This window comes from Nomascus leucogenys, chromosome X (genome assembly GCF_006542625.1).
Source record: "Nomascus leucogenys isolate Asia chromosome X, Asia_NLE_v1, whole genome shotgun sequence".
In the NCBI taxonomy this organism is placed as follows: Eukaryota; Metazoa; Chordata; class Mammalia; order Primates; family Hylobatidae; genus Nomascus; species Nomascus leucogenys.
Window position 1 is genome coordinate 8212837 of NC_044406.1, and position 14281 is coordinate 8227117.

The 14281-nt window shown below is 48.2% G+C and overlaps 1 protein-coding gene across 1 annotated transcript in view; it reads right to left on the reverse strand.

Annotated features, from left to right (window-relative positions):
- Positions 1-14281, reverse strand: part of GPR143 (G protein-coupled receptor 143) — a 42148-nt gene extending 27867 nt beyond the window's left edge. Inside the window, exons 1-3 of the mRNA XM_030806535.1 lie at positions 13891-14281; positions 8891-9000; positions 7505-7599 (exon numbers count right to left, since the gene is read on the reverse strand). Coding sequence (XP_030662395.1) covers positions 7505-7599; positions 8891-9000; positions 13891-14140 — 455 coding nt within the window. The 5' untranslated portion in view covers positions 14141-14281. The remainder of the gene's footprint in view (positions 1-7504; positions 7600-8890; positions 9001-13890) is intronic.

The window sequence follows — 14281 nt, forward strand, 5'->3', positions numbered from 1 at the left end:
TCCCTAAACATGTCCCTGCCCTAATCTCTGGAACCTGTGAATATGTTCCCTTATATGGCAAAAGAGACTTTGCAGGTGTGATGAAGTTAAGGATGTTTGAGATAAGGAAGTCATCCTGGGTTATCTGGGTTGGGCCAATGTAACTGTCAGAATCCAGAAAAGCAGAGACTATCAGCTGCAGAGAACCAGAAAAGAGGGAATTTGAGAAGGATGTAACCCACCAATGCTGGCTTTGAAGATGGAGGAAAAGGCCACAAGTCAAAGAATGTGAGCTGCAGCCTGGCCTGGAGGTGCACACCTGTAGCCCCAGCTACTCAGGAGGCTGAGGCGGGAGGATTGCTTGAGCCCAGGAGTTGAAGGCTGCAGTGAGCTGTGATCATGCCACTGCCCTCCAGCCTAGATGACAGAGTGAGACGCAGCTATTAAAAATAAGAAAGAAAGAAAAAAGAATACAGGTTCCTTCTAGAAGCTGGGAGCTGGGTATGGCTGGAGTGGAGAGGGTGAGAGAGGACAGAGGGAGGGCCGTGTGTTGGGGACTGGGTCACAGAAGCCTCTGTGGGCCACAGGACCATGTCGGTTTAAGTGTAAGTCTGATAATCTACTGGAGGGCTCTTTTTCATCTATTCAAAAAAAATTCGAAATTAGATAAACCTTAAAACTTGAAAAAGGCCGGGCGCAGTGGCTCATGCCTGTAATCCCAGCACTTTGGGAGGCCAGGGCGGGTGGATCAGGACCAGCCTGGCCAACATGGTGAAACCCCATCTCTACTAAAAATACAAAAATTAGCTGGGTGTGGTGGCAGGTGCCTGTAGTCCCAGCTACTCAGGAGGCTAAGGCAGGAGAATCCCTCGAACCTGGGAGATGGAGGTTGCAGTGAGCCGAGATCACGCCACTGCACTCCAGCCTGGGCGACAGAGCAAGACTCCGTCTCAAAAAAAAAAAAATAATAATAAAAATAAAAATAATTGAAAAAAACAATCTGAAAAAAAAAAAAAAAACCCAGTTATAAAAGATGAGGGGATAGCTTAGAGAAGAAATCAGCCAATGGCTGTGACTGCAAAGTTTTTTATGGAGATGTCAGAAAGGGAGGAGGAGCTGTGCTTGGGCTTGTCTGGTTTGCTTTTTCCTACCTGATCCTCTGGCATGGAAGTGAATTAAGGTGGATCTGCAGCAAACCTTGACCTGAACCTGAGGTTTCCCAACAGAAGGACATGAACGTGGGGCTCCTTCTCAGCTGTGTGGGCCCTCACAGCCCACCAGTGAGAGAGGCCTTATGCCTCCTGAATACCCGGCTCACCCGATAAGCAAGGAGCTCCTATCCCCAAGCCCTCCCAGAGTCACCTCCACATCTAATAGCCAAGTCTGAATGCTCAGTCCCACCTGGGAAGGCTGTCTCTGCAGAACCAGCAGCTACTACATGCTTCCTGAGAGAAGAGCAGGGGACTTGCCTTTCGCCTCCCCATTCCCTGAACAGCTGGCATTCTTGCACAGTCTCTAGCTTTCATCTTTGTACTTCCATACACCCCACCCCCTTTCCCCCAGGAGTTGAGGCCGCAGCCTTCCAGATGCCGCTGGAAGACTGAAGATGGAAGCTCTGCAGAGCTGACTGGTGCCGTCCAGCTTGGGTTTGCCTCTCCTGTCTGATGGGACGAGGTGGGGTAGGGGGCTGGGGCTCCATGGGATGCGTGGCTGTCACTCAAAACTCTACCAGATTCCTGGCAAATATCACAACCCCCACCCCATCGGGACTTTAACTTGGAAGATCAGCTGTGTAGACAAAGGGATCTGAGTGAGAAAGGACACCCTTCTACAATGAGACAAGAGGAAAGAAACAAGTCCAAAGAGCTTCGGGAGGAAAAGAAACACTTCCAGCATGTGTTGCCTCCCACACTGTGACTGGTTCCTGGCGTGGCCCTTCCCTAGCCTGGCTGGGCTGGGAGCGGGTGAGGGTCCGGGGGTATGTCTTAGTAATGTGGGCCAGGAACCAGAAGCTTTGTATGAGACTCAGATAACTAACGGAGAGGCTTTCTGCAAAGGGCTGGGTGTTTGAGAGTGCAGAATCTCTGCATTCCAGACCCTGACTTCGGGCTGGGCCTCTGAAACCCACACCGGGGCAGAAGTCTGAACCCCAATCCACAGCAGATCAGGAGAAGCCTGCGCTCCCCACGGGCTGAAGACCCTTGGTCCCAACATCCTGCCTTCTGATCACTGAGTTCCAAATGAACCCCCAAACACTATCCTTGGGTTAAGGAGGGCTTCATGATTGCCTGTCCCAGCTTCTCAGGGCCCTGTCTGTCCTCTGGGTCCAGACAGTTCTCAAACTGCCCCGTGGGACCCCATCCCTTTTCCCCCACATCCCCACCATGGGTGGAGGTGAAGTAATATATCTTCCTATGGCAGCAGGGGGTATTACTCTTCTCCCAGCTTCCTTCCAGCACTCTGAGACACTTCTTCTACCCATAACTGGCATCTATAAGACCTACAGTTGTGTCAGACCTCCAACCTCTCCAACACTGACTGAGGGATGCTCAGAGACATGCCAGTCATGAGAGCTGCAGGGCCACGGCTTTATCACACTGCTAATTACCTACTCAAAGCCATATTTCCTTTTTCCCTCAGTAACATAACCTGGATGTCAGGAGGGCAGCTGCATGCTCGGCTCACAGAGTCTATTTCCTACCTCCTTTAGCAGCTAAGTGTGGCATGAAACTAAGTTCTGGCCAGGCGTGGTGGCTCAAGCCTGTAATCTCAACACTTTGGGATGCTGAGGCGGGTGGATCACCTGAGGTCAGGAGTTCGAGACCAGCCTGACCAACATGGTGAAACCCCATCTCTACTAAAAATACAAAAATTAGCTGGTCGTGGTGGCAGGTACCTGTAATCCCAGCTACTTGGGAAGCTGAGGCAGGAGAATTGCTTGAACCCAGGCAGTGGAGGTTGCAGTGAGCCAAGATCGTGCCATTGCACTCCAGCCTGGGCAAAAAGAGTGAAACTCCATCTCAAAAAAAAGAAAAGAAAAAAGAAATTAAGAGTGAAACTCCATCTCAAAAAAAAACAAAAAACAAAAAACTAACTTCTGGCCGATAATATGTAACTGGCATTGTATGAAACTCCCAGGACACTACTTAAAGCTGGCTCAGGGGAACACAGGCCTCTATTGCATTGCATTGCTCTCTTCCAGCTTCCTGATACCCAGAATGTAGGTGTGATGACTGGAGCACCAGCAGCTATTTTGGGCCATGACACTTTGAAGATAGAAGTCACACAATAGGATAGTGACGCAGGAAAATCAAAGGAACCTGGGTCCCTGATGTCCATCACAAGCGTCCTGGATTGCCTACCTCTGGACATCTTTAGCATGAAAGAGAAATCCCTACCTTGTTTAAGTCATTATATATATTTTCTGTAGCCAAAATGAATCTTCACTGATACACCTAATTGGCTGGCTCTGACCTTGACTATCTTCCCTGGAGAATTTTCACAACCAGGCATATCTCAGTTTGGTTCAGATGTGTAAGAGTTTGGGAGCTAAGGTAAAAAGGTGGAAGGAACAAGCACAAAAATGAAGTAAGCACTAAACTTCAGGCCAGAGAGACCAAAGTTGATGATGTGATCTACATAAGGAATGTCAATGATTTTAGAGCAGGGATCTACTGGGATTACCCAATATATTCTATAGCCTACATATGATCTCTATTTACTGATATTGGCTTTAAAAGTAAATTTATTCAATAAATGGTGCTGGGACAACTGGATATCCACATGCAAAATAATGAAGATGGACCCATTAGTCACCTGTGCACAAAAATTCTAAGTGGACCTAAATTTAAGCATTCAAACCATAAGAAAACATAGGTCTAAATCTTTGTTACCTTGGGTTAGGCAATGATTTCTTAGATATGACAACAAAAGAATAAGCAATCAAAGAAATAGAAAAATTGGACTTCAGAATGAAAAACTTTTGTGCTTTGAAAGATATCATCAAGTAGGTGTAAAGACAAACCACAGAATGGGAGAAACTATTTGTGAATCATGTATGTAATATGCTACTTGTATCTAGAATATATAAAGAACTCCTACAACTCAATGATAAAAAACCAAATAGCCCAATGAAATAATGGGCAAAAGAGGTGAATAGACATTTCTCTAAGAAGATATATACATGACCAATCAGCATATGAAAAGATGCTTAGCATCATTACTCATCAGTGAAATCAAAACCATGAGGAGTTACCAATTCACACATGCTAGGATGGCTAAAATTAAAACAGATAATAACAAGTATTGACAGGATGTGGATAAACTGCAATCCTCACATTACTGCTAGAATGTAAAATGGTGCACCCACCTTGGAAAGCAGTTTAACAGTTTCTTTTTTTTTTTTTTTTTTTTTTTGAGACGGTCTCGCTGTGTCTCCCAGGCTGGAGTGCAATGGCGCCATCTCGGCTCACTGCAAGCTCTGCCTCCCGGGTTCACGCCATTCTCCTGCCTCAGCCTCTCAAGTAGCTGGGACTACAGGTGCCCGCCACCATGCCCGGCTAATTTTTTGTATTTTTAGTAGAGACGGGGTTTCACCTTGTTAGTCAGGATGGTCTTGATCTCCTGACCTCGTGATCCACCCGCCTCGGCCTCCCAAAGTGCTGGGATTACAGGGGTGAGCCACTGCACCTGGCCTTAGTTTAACAGTTTCTTTTTTTTTTTTTTTTTTTTTTTTTTTTTTTTGAGACGGAGTCTCGCTCTGTCGCCCAGGCTGGAGTGCAGTGGCGCAATCTCGGCTCACTGCAAGCTCCGCCTCCCAGGTTCACGCCATTCTCCTGCCTCAGCCTCTCCGAGTAGCTGGGACTACAGGCGCCCGCCACCGCGCCCGGCTAATTTTTTGTATTTTTTTTTAGTAGAGACGGGGTTTCACCGTGGTCTCGATCTCCTGACCTCGTGATCCGCCCGCCTCGGCCTCCCAAAGTGCTGGGATTACAAGCGTGAGCCACCGCGCTCGGCCAACAGTTTCTTACAAGGTTATACCTAGAGTTACCACATGGCTCAGCAATTACACACCTAGATATATACTCAGGAATATGTGATGAAAACATATGTCCACACAAACACTTGCATACAAATGTCAGTTGCAGCATTATTCCTAGTAGCCAAACAATGGAAGTAGTCAAAACAATGGAAGCACACAAAATGTCCATCAACCGATAAATGGATAAACAAAATGTAGTATAGCCTTACACTGGCATATTATTTAGCAATGAAAAGGGATTGTTTTAATCCATTTAGGCTGCTATAACAAAATATCACACACTAGGTGGCTTATAAACAATTATTGCTCACAGCTCTGGAGGCTGGGAGTCCAAGATCAAGGTATAGCAGATGTGATGTCTGGTGAGGCCCTGCTTCCTGGTTCATAGATAGCACCTTCTTGCTGTGTCCCCACATGGTAGAAGGGGTGAGGGAGCTCTCTGGGGCCCCCTTTACAAGGGCACTGATCCCACTTATGACCTAATAACCTCCCAAAAGCCCTGCCTCCTAATACCATCACCTTAGGGGTTAGAATTTCAATATAGGAATTTTTGGAGGGACAGAAACATTCAGACCATAACAGGAATGAAGCACAGACACACGACAACACGGATAAACTGTGAAGATGTTACACTGAGTTAAAAACCCAAACACGAAAGGTCACGTACTGTATGATTCCATTGCTATGAAATGTCCAGAACATGTGGCTCCACAGAGACAAAGTAGATAAGTGGTTGCTGGGGGCGGTGGGGAGGGGGCAGTGAGGAGTGACTAATAACCAGCACAGAGATGTAGAGGGGATGATTAAAATGGTATAAAATCAATGACGGTGATGGTTATGCAATTCTGTGAATATACTAAAAAACCACTGGATTTTAGGCTTTAAACAGGTGACCTTTATAAAGCTGGGTTTGTTTGTTTGTTTGTTTGTATTGTTTTTTGAGATAGGGTCTCACTCTGTCGCCCAGGCTGGAGTACAGTGACACGATCATGGCTCACAGTGCTTTGACCTCCTGGGCTCAAGCCATCCTCCCACCTCAGCCTCCTGAGTAGCTGGGACCACTGTTGCACCCCACCATGCCTGGCTATCTTTTTTTTAATTTTTTGTAGAGATGGGGTCTCACTATGTTGCCCAGGCTGGTCTCAAAACTTCTGGGCTCAAGCAGTCCTCCTGCTTCAGCCTCCCAAAGTTCTGGGATTACAGGTGTGAGCTACTGTGCCTGGCCTACAAAGCTGTATTTAAACAAAAACAAGAACAAAAAAACAGGCAAGGAAGGGCTCCCTCCAAAGGGGACCTGAATCAAGTGGACCATGAACTTGGTGGGGGCAAATGCTTCCTGGATTTGGAGCCCTGCCATGCCACGTCCAGCTTCTCTGTCAGTTCAGCTCTGTATGCGGATGTTTCCTCAACACATGCGCATCCCACCTACTGTAACAGCTGATAGATATCAAGAGCTGACAACGTTTCAGGACTGTTCTTAACCATATACATGGATGATCACATTTACTCTTCGCAGTGACCTTGTGGGTACCATTTCACAGCTGAGAAAACAGAAGTCCAGAGAAGTTAAACAACTCGCCAACAGTTACACAACTCATGAGTGACTGGGCATCAGTTCAAACACGCCAGTGCCCCAGGTACTAACCACTGAGTAACTCCATGCCAAGCAGCCACCTCCAGCCCCGGCATTCTCAGGTTCCAGATTTAGCATGAAGTGTCAATATATACATCCTTTGAACCTTTAAATATAATAAAAAATTGTTTATGCAGTGGCTCATGCCTGTAATCCCAGCACTTTGGGAGGCCGAGGCAGGAGGATCACTTGAAGCCAGGAGTTTGAGACCAGCCTGGGCTGCATAGCAAGACCCCATCTCTACAAAAATAATAAAATTAGCCAGGTTTGGTGGCACATGTCTGTAGTCCCAGCTACAGACTGAGGAGGCTGAGGTTGGAAGAATCGCTTGAGCCTGGGAGGTTGAGGCAGCAGTGAACCATACTCTCACCACCGCACTCCAGCCTGAGTGTGAAAGCGAGACCCTGTCTCTAAAAAGGAAAAAATAATAAAATTGTTTACATACATGCCCATTCTGTTTTCGTATTTGTCCAGTTCCAGATATTTCATTTATTGTATTACTTGCTTTCAAGGTTTTTAAAATCCTCAAGATTTTGTTTTGTTATTTTGGAGATGGACTCTCACTAAGTTTCACAGGCTGGTCTCAAACTCCTGGCCTCATGCAATCCTCCTACCTCCCAAGTAGCTGGGATTACAGGTACAAGCCACTGTGCCTGGCTAATATTTTAAATGTGCCTTTGGCCTCTTATAAAAATGAGCTGCCATGGATGTTTCTAGGCGAAGGGGCCAGGTGACAGATTCTGAATGACGGTGTCTGCAACACTGCAAAATACTTTTAAATGCTCAGTGCCATCTCTAATCTTCCCTCTAAAATAGAACTAGGGCAGAAATCCCATTTCCTCGGTGAATACCTCAGTCCTGCCGATCTCCGGATCACCAGATAAGCGTCCACTGCATAGCAAAACAGCCACCAGAAGCAGGCACTGTACAACAGCTGGATCCACATCTGCAATCAGGAAGAGCCTGCATCAAAATGTCTGGAAACAGGTACAAGAAGCCCAGCCCATCCTTGAGACGGCAGGGCAGACACCGGCTTCCTCTGATGTCAGGAAGCTGCACGTGACAGCTCTCGGGACACAAGTGGGCACAGCCCCTGGGACCAAGGAGGGTGTGGCCTGGGATAGGTGTAGGCATTTGGATTTGACTAAGGAACTCTGCCTTCTGCTCCACTTGCATGCAGGGAGGATGAAGTTCCAAGATATGTCATTTAAACTGGGGTGCAGGCTCAAGGGGGCTTCGAACTAGATAAAAGCTCTTGTTCTGAGGAAGAATGAGTACGGGGAGGAGGGACTCAGGCAGTCCTTCCAAAGAGAAGATGGAAGAAGGGGACTCCAGTGTTAGAAACGACACAAGGTCAAGATGTCTCGCCACTGCGGGCTGAGACAGAGGCTCCATAGATGCAGTTAGGAAGCCACTGAGGACAGGGAAGCGAGGAAACTGGCAATTCTGCTCCAGCACAGGGCAATCAACACAGCATCAGGGAATGTGCTTCAAATCACTCACCTGAGCACCACCGTGACGGATAGAGCATAACATACATGTGTATGTGTGTCTGTGTATATATGGTATCTATTTACTTATTCAATAATTTGTTTATATATAATTATGTGGTTTTATTTTTTTTCTTTGAAGACAGAGTTTCACTCTGTCACCCAGGCTGGAGTGCAGTGGCGCGATCTTGGCTCACTGCAACCTCCGCCTCCTGGGTTCAAGCAATTCTCCTGCCTTAGCCTCCTGAGTAGCTAGGACCATGCGCACACACCACCACGCCGAGCTAATTTTGTATTTTTAGTAGAGACGGGGTTTCACCCTGTTGGCCAGGCTGGTCTGGAACTCCTGGCCTCAAGTGATCCACCTGCCTCGGCCTCCCAAAGTGCTGGGATTACAGGTGTGGGCTGCCGTGCCCGGCTTATATGTTTTATTTAATATATTTAAGTATATATTTAAACAAAATGCATCCAATGGATTGATAACTTTTTCTGTGCCAGCTGGTTTTGCTTGTGGCCCCATTTAAGCGGAGGATGCATTTGTGAAGGGGAGGGAGAAACAACACTTGAGTGTCTGGGCAGCATCCCCTGGAGGGTTTTGTTAAAACACAGAGAGGGCTGGGTTCCTGGTCAGCAGGACGGGGCAGGACGTGAGAACCTGCATTTCTAACAGACTCCCAGGGTTTGCTGCTGCTGCGATTTGAGGAGCATAAGTAAGGAGGAGAGGGCATGCAGAGGGGGTGGACTCACCGCACTCCCCACGCAGAACGCAGCAGGCCAAATTTCCGTGTGGTTCATATCCGAGACGCTGTCAACAAAATTTGGGAATCCTAACCACACGGTGGACCGGATCACGATACCTAAGAGAGAATTGGATAATACTTTGTATCTGATCCTAATCAAATCTAAAGCTGACTTCTTGCTTTGGAAAAATGATAGATACCTAATAGATAGAGATAGGAAGAGAGGAAGGAAGAAGGAAGAAAAGGAAGGAGGGAGAGAGGGAAAAATATAAGGAAGGAAAAGGAAGAAAGGAAGAAAAATACATATTTATGTGTGGAAAGAGAGAAAAAGAAGATTGAAACCCATAAAATAACTTTTTAAATTTTTTTATTTTATTTATTTTATTTATTTATTTTTTTTTGAGACGGAGTCTGGCTCTGTCACCCAGGCTGGAGTACAGTGGTAAAAACCCTGCTCACTGCAACTTCAGCCTCCCGGGTTTAAGTAATTCTCCTGCCTCAGCCTCCCGAGTGGCTGGGATTACAGGCACCCGCAACCACGCCCGGCTAATTTTTGTATTTTTAGTAGAGACGGGGTTTTACCATGTTGGCCAGGCTGCTCTCAAACTCCTGACCTCAAGTGATCTGTCCGTCTTGGTCTCCCAAAGTGGGATTACAGGCATGAGCCACCACCCCTGGCCTGAAACTCAGAAAATAACTCTTATGGTAGCAAAACAAACGCAGGCACTTTAACGTAAACCATAGTTGGCCACAGTCTCATCCCTATTTTGTTTGTCTGTTTGTTTACTTGCAATACGTGACTAGCAATCTGTATTTCTCGGCTGCATTTTCAGTGGCCATATTAGTTATTCCTCACATAAAAAAGAATTTTTCAAAAAGCACAATTTAGAAGTTTGAATATATAGTTCCTTCATTCTTTTTTTAAACACATTTAAAATTTTCCACAAATTAGTTCTCAATAATTTGCCTTTAACATTTATTCTTTGTGAGTTTCTCTTGCTATTAGACCCAAATGTCTAATATCCTCAAAACAGTATGCACACTCATGGTACATATTATGGTTCTTTGTTAGGTAATGCAATATCCGTTGTTTAAAAGTACACTAGGGTCTGGGCGCAGTGCTCACGCCTGTAATCCCAGCACTTTGGGAGGCCAAGGCCGGCGGATCACTTGAGCCCAGGAGATAAGACCAGCCTGGCGAAATCCCATCTCTACAAAAATACAATAATTAGCTGGGGGTGGTGGCATGCGCCTGTGGTCCCAGCTACTTAGGAGGCTGAGGTGGGAGAATCGCTTGAGCCCGGAAGGCAGAGGTTGCAGTGAGTTGAGATCGCACCACTGTACTCCAGCCTGGGCGACAGAGTGAAACCCTGTGTCAAAAAAAAAAAAAAAAAAAAAAAAGCCTGGCGTGGTGGCTCACGCCTATAATCCCAGCACTTTGGGAGGCTGAGGTGGGTGGATTGCCTGAGGTCAGGAGTTTGAGACCAGCCTAGCCAACATGGTGAAACCCCATCTCTACTAAAAATACAAAAATTAGCCGGGCATGGTGGTGGGCGCCTATAATCCCAGCTGCTCAGGAGGCTGAGGCACAAGAATCGCTTGAACCTGGGAGGTGGAGGTTGCAGTGAGCCAAGATTGTACCACTGCACTCCAGCCTGGGCGACAGAGCAAGACTCCATCTGAGGGAAAAAAAAAAAGTACACTAGGTAATATAAAGGGGAGAACTGTAAACAACAGCAAGCTACATACTATATAGTAGTGCTCACTGGTATACATGCCATACACCACTAAACACACGCTATGCAATACACTACTAAAATCACACCATATAATCACAACACACCATGTGATACACCACTAAACAAATGCTACGTAATATACTACTAAACACATACCATGTAATATACCACTAAACACACACTATGTAATACACTACTAAACGACAACTGTGAACACTAAAAAGCTCAAGACATCTTCTCATTATCAAGCCACTGCCAACAAAAACAATGCCTTTCTTCTGTACAGTGCCTTAGAATTTTCAGCATTTATCACTCCTTTGAGCTTAATAAAAGCCCTATCCCATGGGCGTTCAAATTTCTTATTTTTCAGTAAGGGGTCCCGATCACCCAGCCTTTTCCTGACTTCTGCTTATTTGCTCACAACCTCATCCACTTCCCTTCTAAAGGCTAAAGGATATGCAAGTATTATTTACTAACCCTCAAAAGATGTTTGGGTACACCTTACTTTTTTAGAGACAGGGTCTTGGCTCTGTCACCCAGGCTGGATCATGGCTCACTGCAGCCTGGAATTCATGGGCTCAAGTGGTCCTCCTGCCTCAGCCTGCTGAGTAGCTGGGACCATATGCGCATGCCACCATGACGGGCCTTTTTTTTTGGGGGGGGGGTAGAGCCTGGGTCTTGTTATGTTGCCCAGGCTAGTCTCGAACTCCTGGGTTCAAGCAGTCCGTCCACCACAGCCTCCTGAGTAGTTAGGATTACAGGCGTGAGCCACCGCACCTTTAGGAGGCCGAAGTAGGAGGATCGCTTGAGCCTAGAAGTTTGACCAGCCTGGGCAAGATGGTGAGACTCCAGCTCTGAAAAAATAATGCAAAAATTAGCCAGTGTGGTGATGCGTGCCTGTAGTTCCAGCTACTCGGGAGGTTGAGGTAGGAGGATCCCCTGAGCCTAGAAGTTCAAGGCTGCAGTGAGCTATGATCATGCCAGCACACTCCAACCTGGGCAACAGAGTGAGACCCTGTCTCAAATAAAAATAAAGTGAGAATGATATTGGGGTTGCAAGTGTTTAGAATTATTATGTTTTAGAGCTCTCTCAGAGATCTGAATGGGCAGGATGATGGAGCCTGAGATTTGCTTCACATTAATCCAGTGAGGAGGGTGAAGAGGGGAGCAGATGAGCCAGGTACCCATACCCCACGAATCCCACATACAGGGATTCACTGTAAGTGTTTCTATTATAGACTGCATTTATGCATGGTGGAAATGTTCCAAAAAGCTAAACAGAATGGCCAAATCTAGCTTAGAGGTCTCTATAAAGTGTCACATAATAGTTTAAAGCAGATGTTGGCAAACTCATTCTGTAATATTTTTGGGCTTTGAGAGCCATACTTTCTCGGTCCAATATTCACCCTGCCCTTGTAGGGTAAAGGCAGCCATGGATAATTCACAAATGCACATGAACAACATAGCTGCGTTCCCATCAAACTTTATTTGTAGATAGTAACATTTAAATTTCAGTAATAGTCACATGCCAGGAAATATGTTTTAATTTTGATTTTTAAAAACATTTTAGGGCTGAGTGAGGTGGCTCACGCCTGTAATCCTAACACTTTACGATGCCAAGGGTGGTGATCTCTTAATTAAGCCCGGGAGTTGGAGACCAGCCTGGGCAACATAGTGAGACCCCATATATATTTACCCTAGCATGGTGGCGTGTGGCTGTAGTCCCAGCTACTGGGGTAACTGAGGTGGAAGGATTGCTTGAACCCAGGAGGTCAAGGCTGCAGTGAGCTGTGATTGTGACACTGCATTCAGCCTGGGCAAGAGGGTGAGACCCTGTCTCAAAAAAAAAATCATTAATTTTTAAAAAAGTAGGATGTAAAACCATTCTTAGCTTGTGGGCCCTAGAAAACGGGCAGGATTTGGTCTGAGGGCTGCAGTTTGAGCACCTGTGGTGTAAAAACCATACCCAAAAAGCCTGGATAGGGAAGGGATTTCAGCTTACAAAATGCTTGAGAGAATATATAGTGCACAATAGAAAAGAATTTACACACGCGCACACACACACACACAGAGAGTGTGTTAATTGTTAGTCTCTCCCTGGTGCAGTTGGGCAAAACCGAGGAAATCTTTTCTGGTCTGGGTTTTGCTTAACTGTGCCATCTGAAGTTTCCCTGTAACAAACACAATAAACGGATTTTTTTAAAACCCAACCTCCCTTGGATGGGAATTTTACCGACCATCTGTTTGCAAAACTACCTAGTCGGCCGGGCGCGGTGGCTTACGCCTATAATCCCAGCACTTTGGGAGGCTGAGGCGGGCGGATTACCTGAGGTCAGGAGTTCGAGAGCAGCCTGGCCAACATGGTGAAACTCCGTCTCTACTAAAAATACAAAAATTAGTCGGGCATGGTGGCGCGTGCCTCCCCCAGTTACTCGGGAGGCTGAGGCAGGAGAATCCCTTGAACCCAGGAGGCGGAGGTTGCTTTGAGCCGAGATTGCGCCACTGCACTTCAGTCTGGGCGAGACAGCAAGACTCCGTCTCAAAAAAAAAAAAAAATTACCTAGTTGTCCCATCCAGTCCCTAGGGAACAGCCTCCGTTTGTCCCATCCAGTCCCTAGGGAACAGCCTCCGTTTTCTCTTTTCTCTGTGGTTCAAGTGTTCAGACGCCCGGCCCAAGCCGCGAGCCGTGCGCCATCACCCAGGCACCGATCAAGTTCCAACCCGCGGGCTGTGGGTCCTCACCTAGGCATGGATCAAGTTCCAGCCTGCGGGCCATGCGCCCTCACTCGGGCATCGATCCGGTCTCAACCTGCGGGCCACGCACCCTCACCCGGGGACTGAGCAGGTCCCAACCCCAGGGCCTCACGCCCTCACCCCAGCACTGAGCAGGTCTCAACCCGCAGGCCGTGCGCCCTCACCCCAGCACTGAGCAGGTCTCAACCCGTGGGCCGTGCGCCCTCACCCAGACACCGATCACGTCCCAACCCGCGGGCCGTGCGCCCTCACCCAGACACCGATCACGTCCCAACCCGCGGGCCTCAAGCCCTTAGCCAGGGACCGAGCCGGTCCCAACCAGCCGGCTACGAGCCCTCAGTCCTGCACCGGGCAGGTTCCAACCCGCGGGCCTCTCGTCCTCCATCACGAAACAGGTCCAAATCCACAGGCCGTGCGCCCTTATCCGGGCACCAGTAGGGTCTCAACCTGCGGGCCACGCGCCCTCACCCAGGCACTGATCAGATTCCAACCCGCGGGCCGCGCGCGCCCTTACCCAGGCAGCCGAGAAGGTCGCAGGCAGCGGCAGCGCGCAGGATGCGGACCGAGGCCGGCGGGGACGTCGCGGGGGACCCGGGGCCCGCGGGCCGGCGGCCGGGCAGCAGCTGCAGAAGGCCCAGCGCCAAGCGGAGCGCGCCGCTGCCCAGGCAGAGCGCGTGGAAGGCCCGCGGCTGGAAGCTCAGCACGAGCTGCGTGGCCGCGTCCCGCGTGGGGCAGCAGAAGGTCCCTAGGCGCGGGGAGGCCATGGGCTGTGTTCACGGACGCGGCTCGGGTGTGCCAGGACCCCGCCGGCCTGCCTGGGTCATGTGCTGGGCGGGCTGGGGGCGGCATCATGTGCCCCGGGCCTCTCCCCCACCCCAACCCCCAGCGCCTGCAGTAGAGCCAGG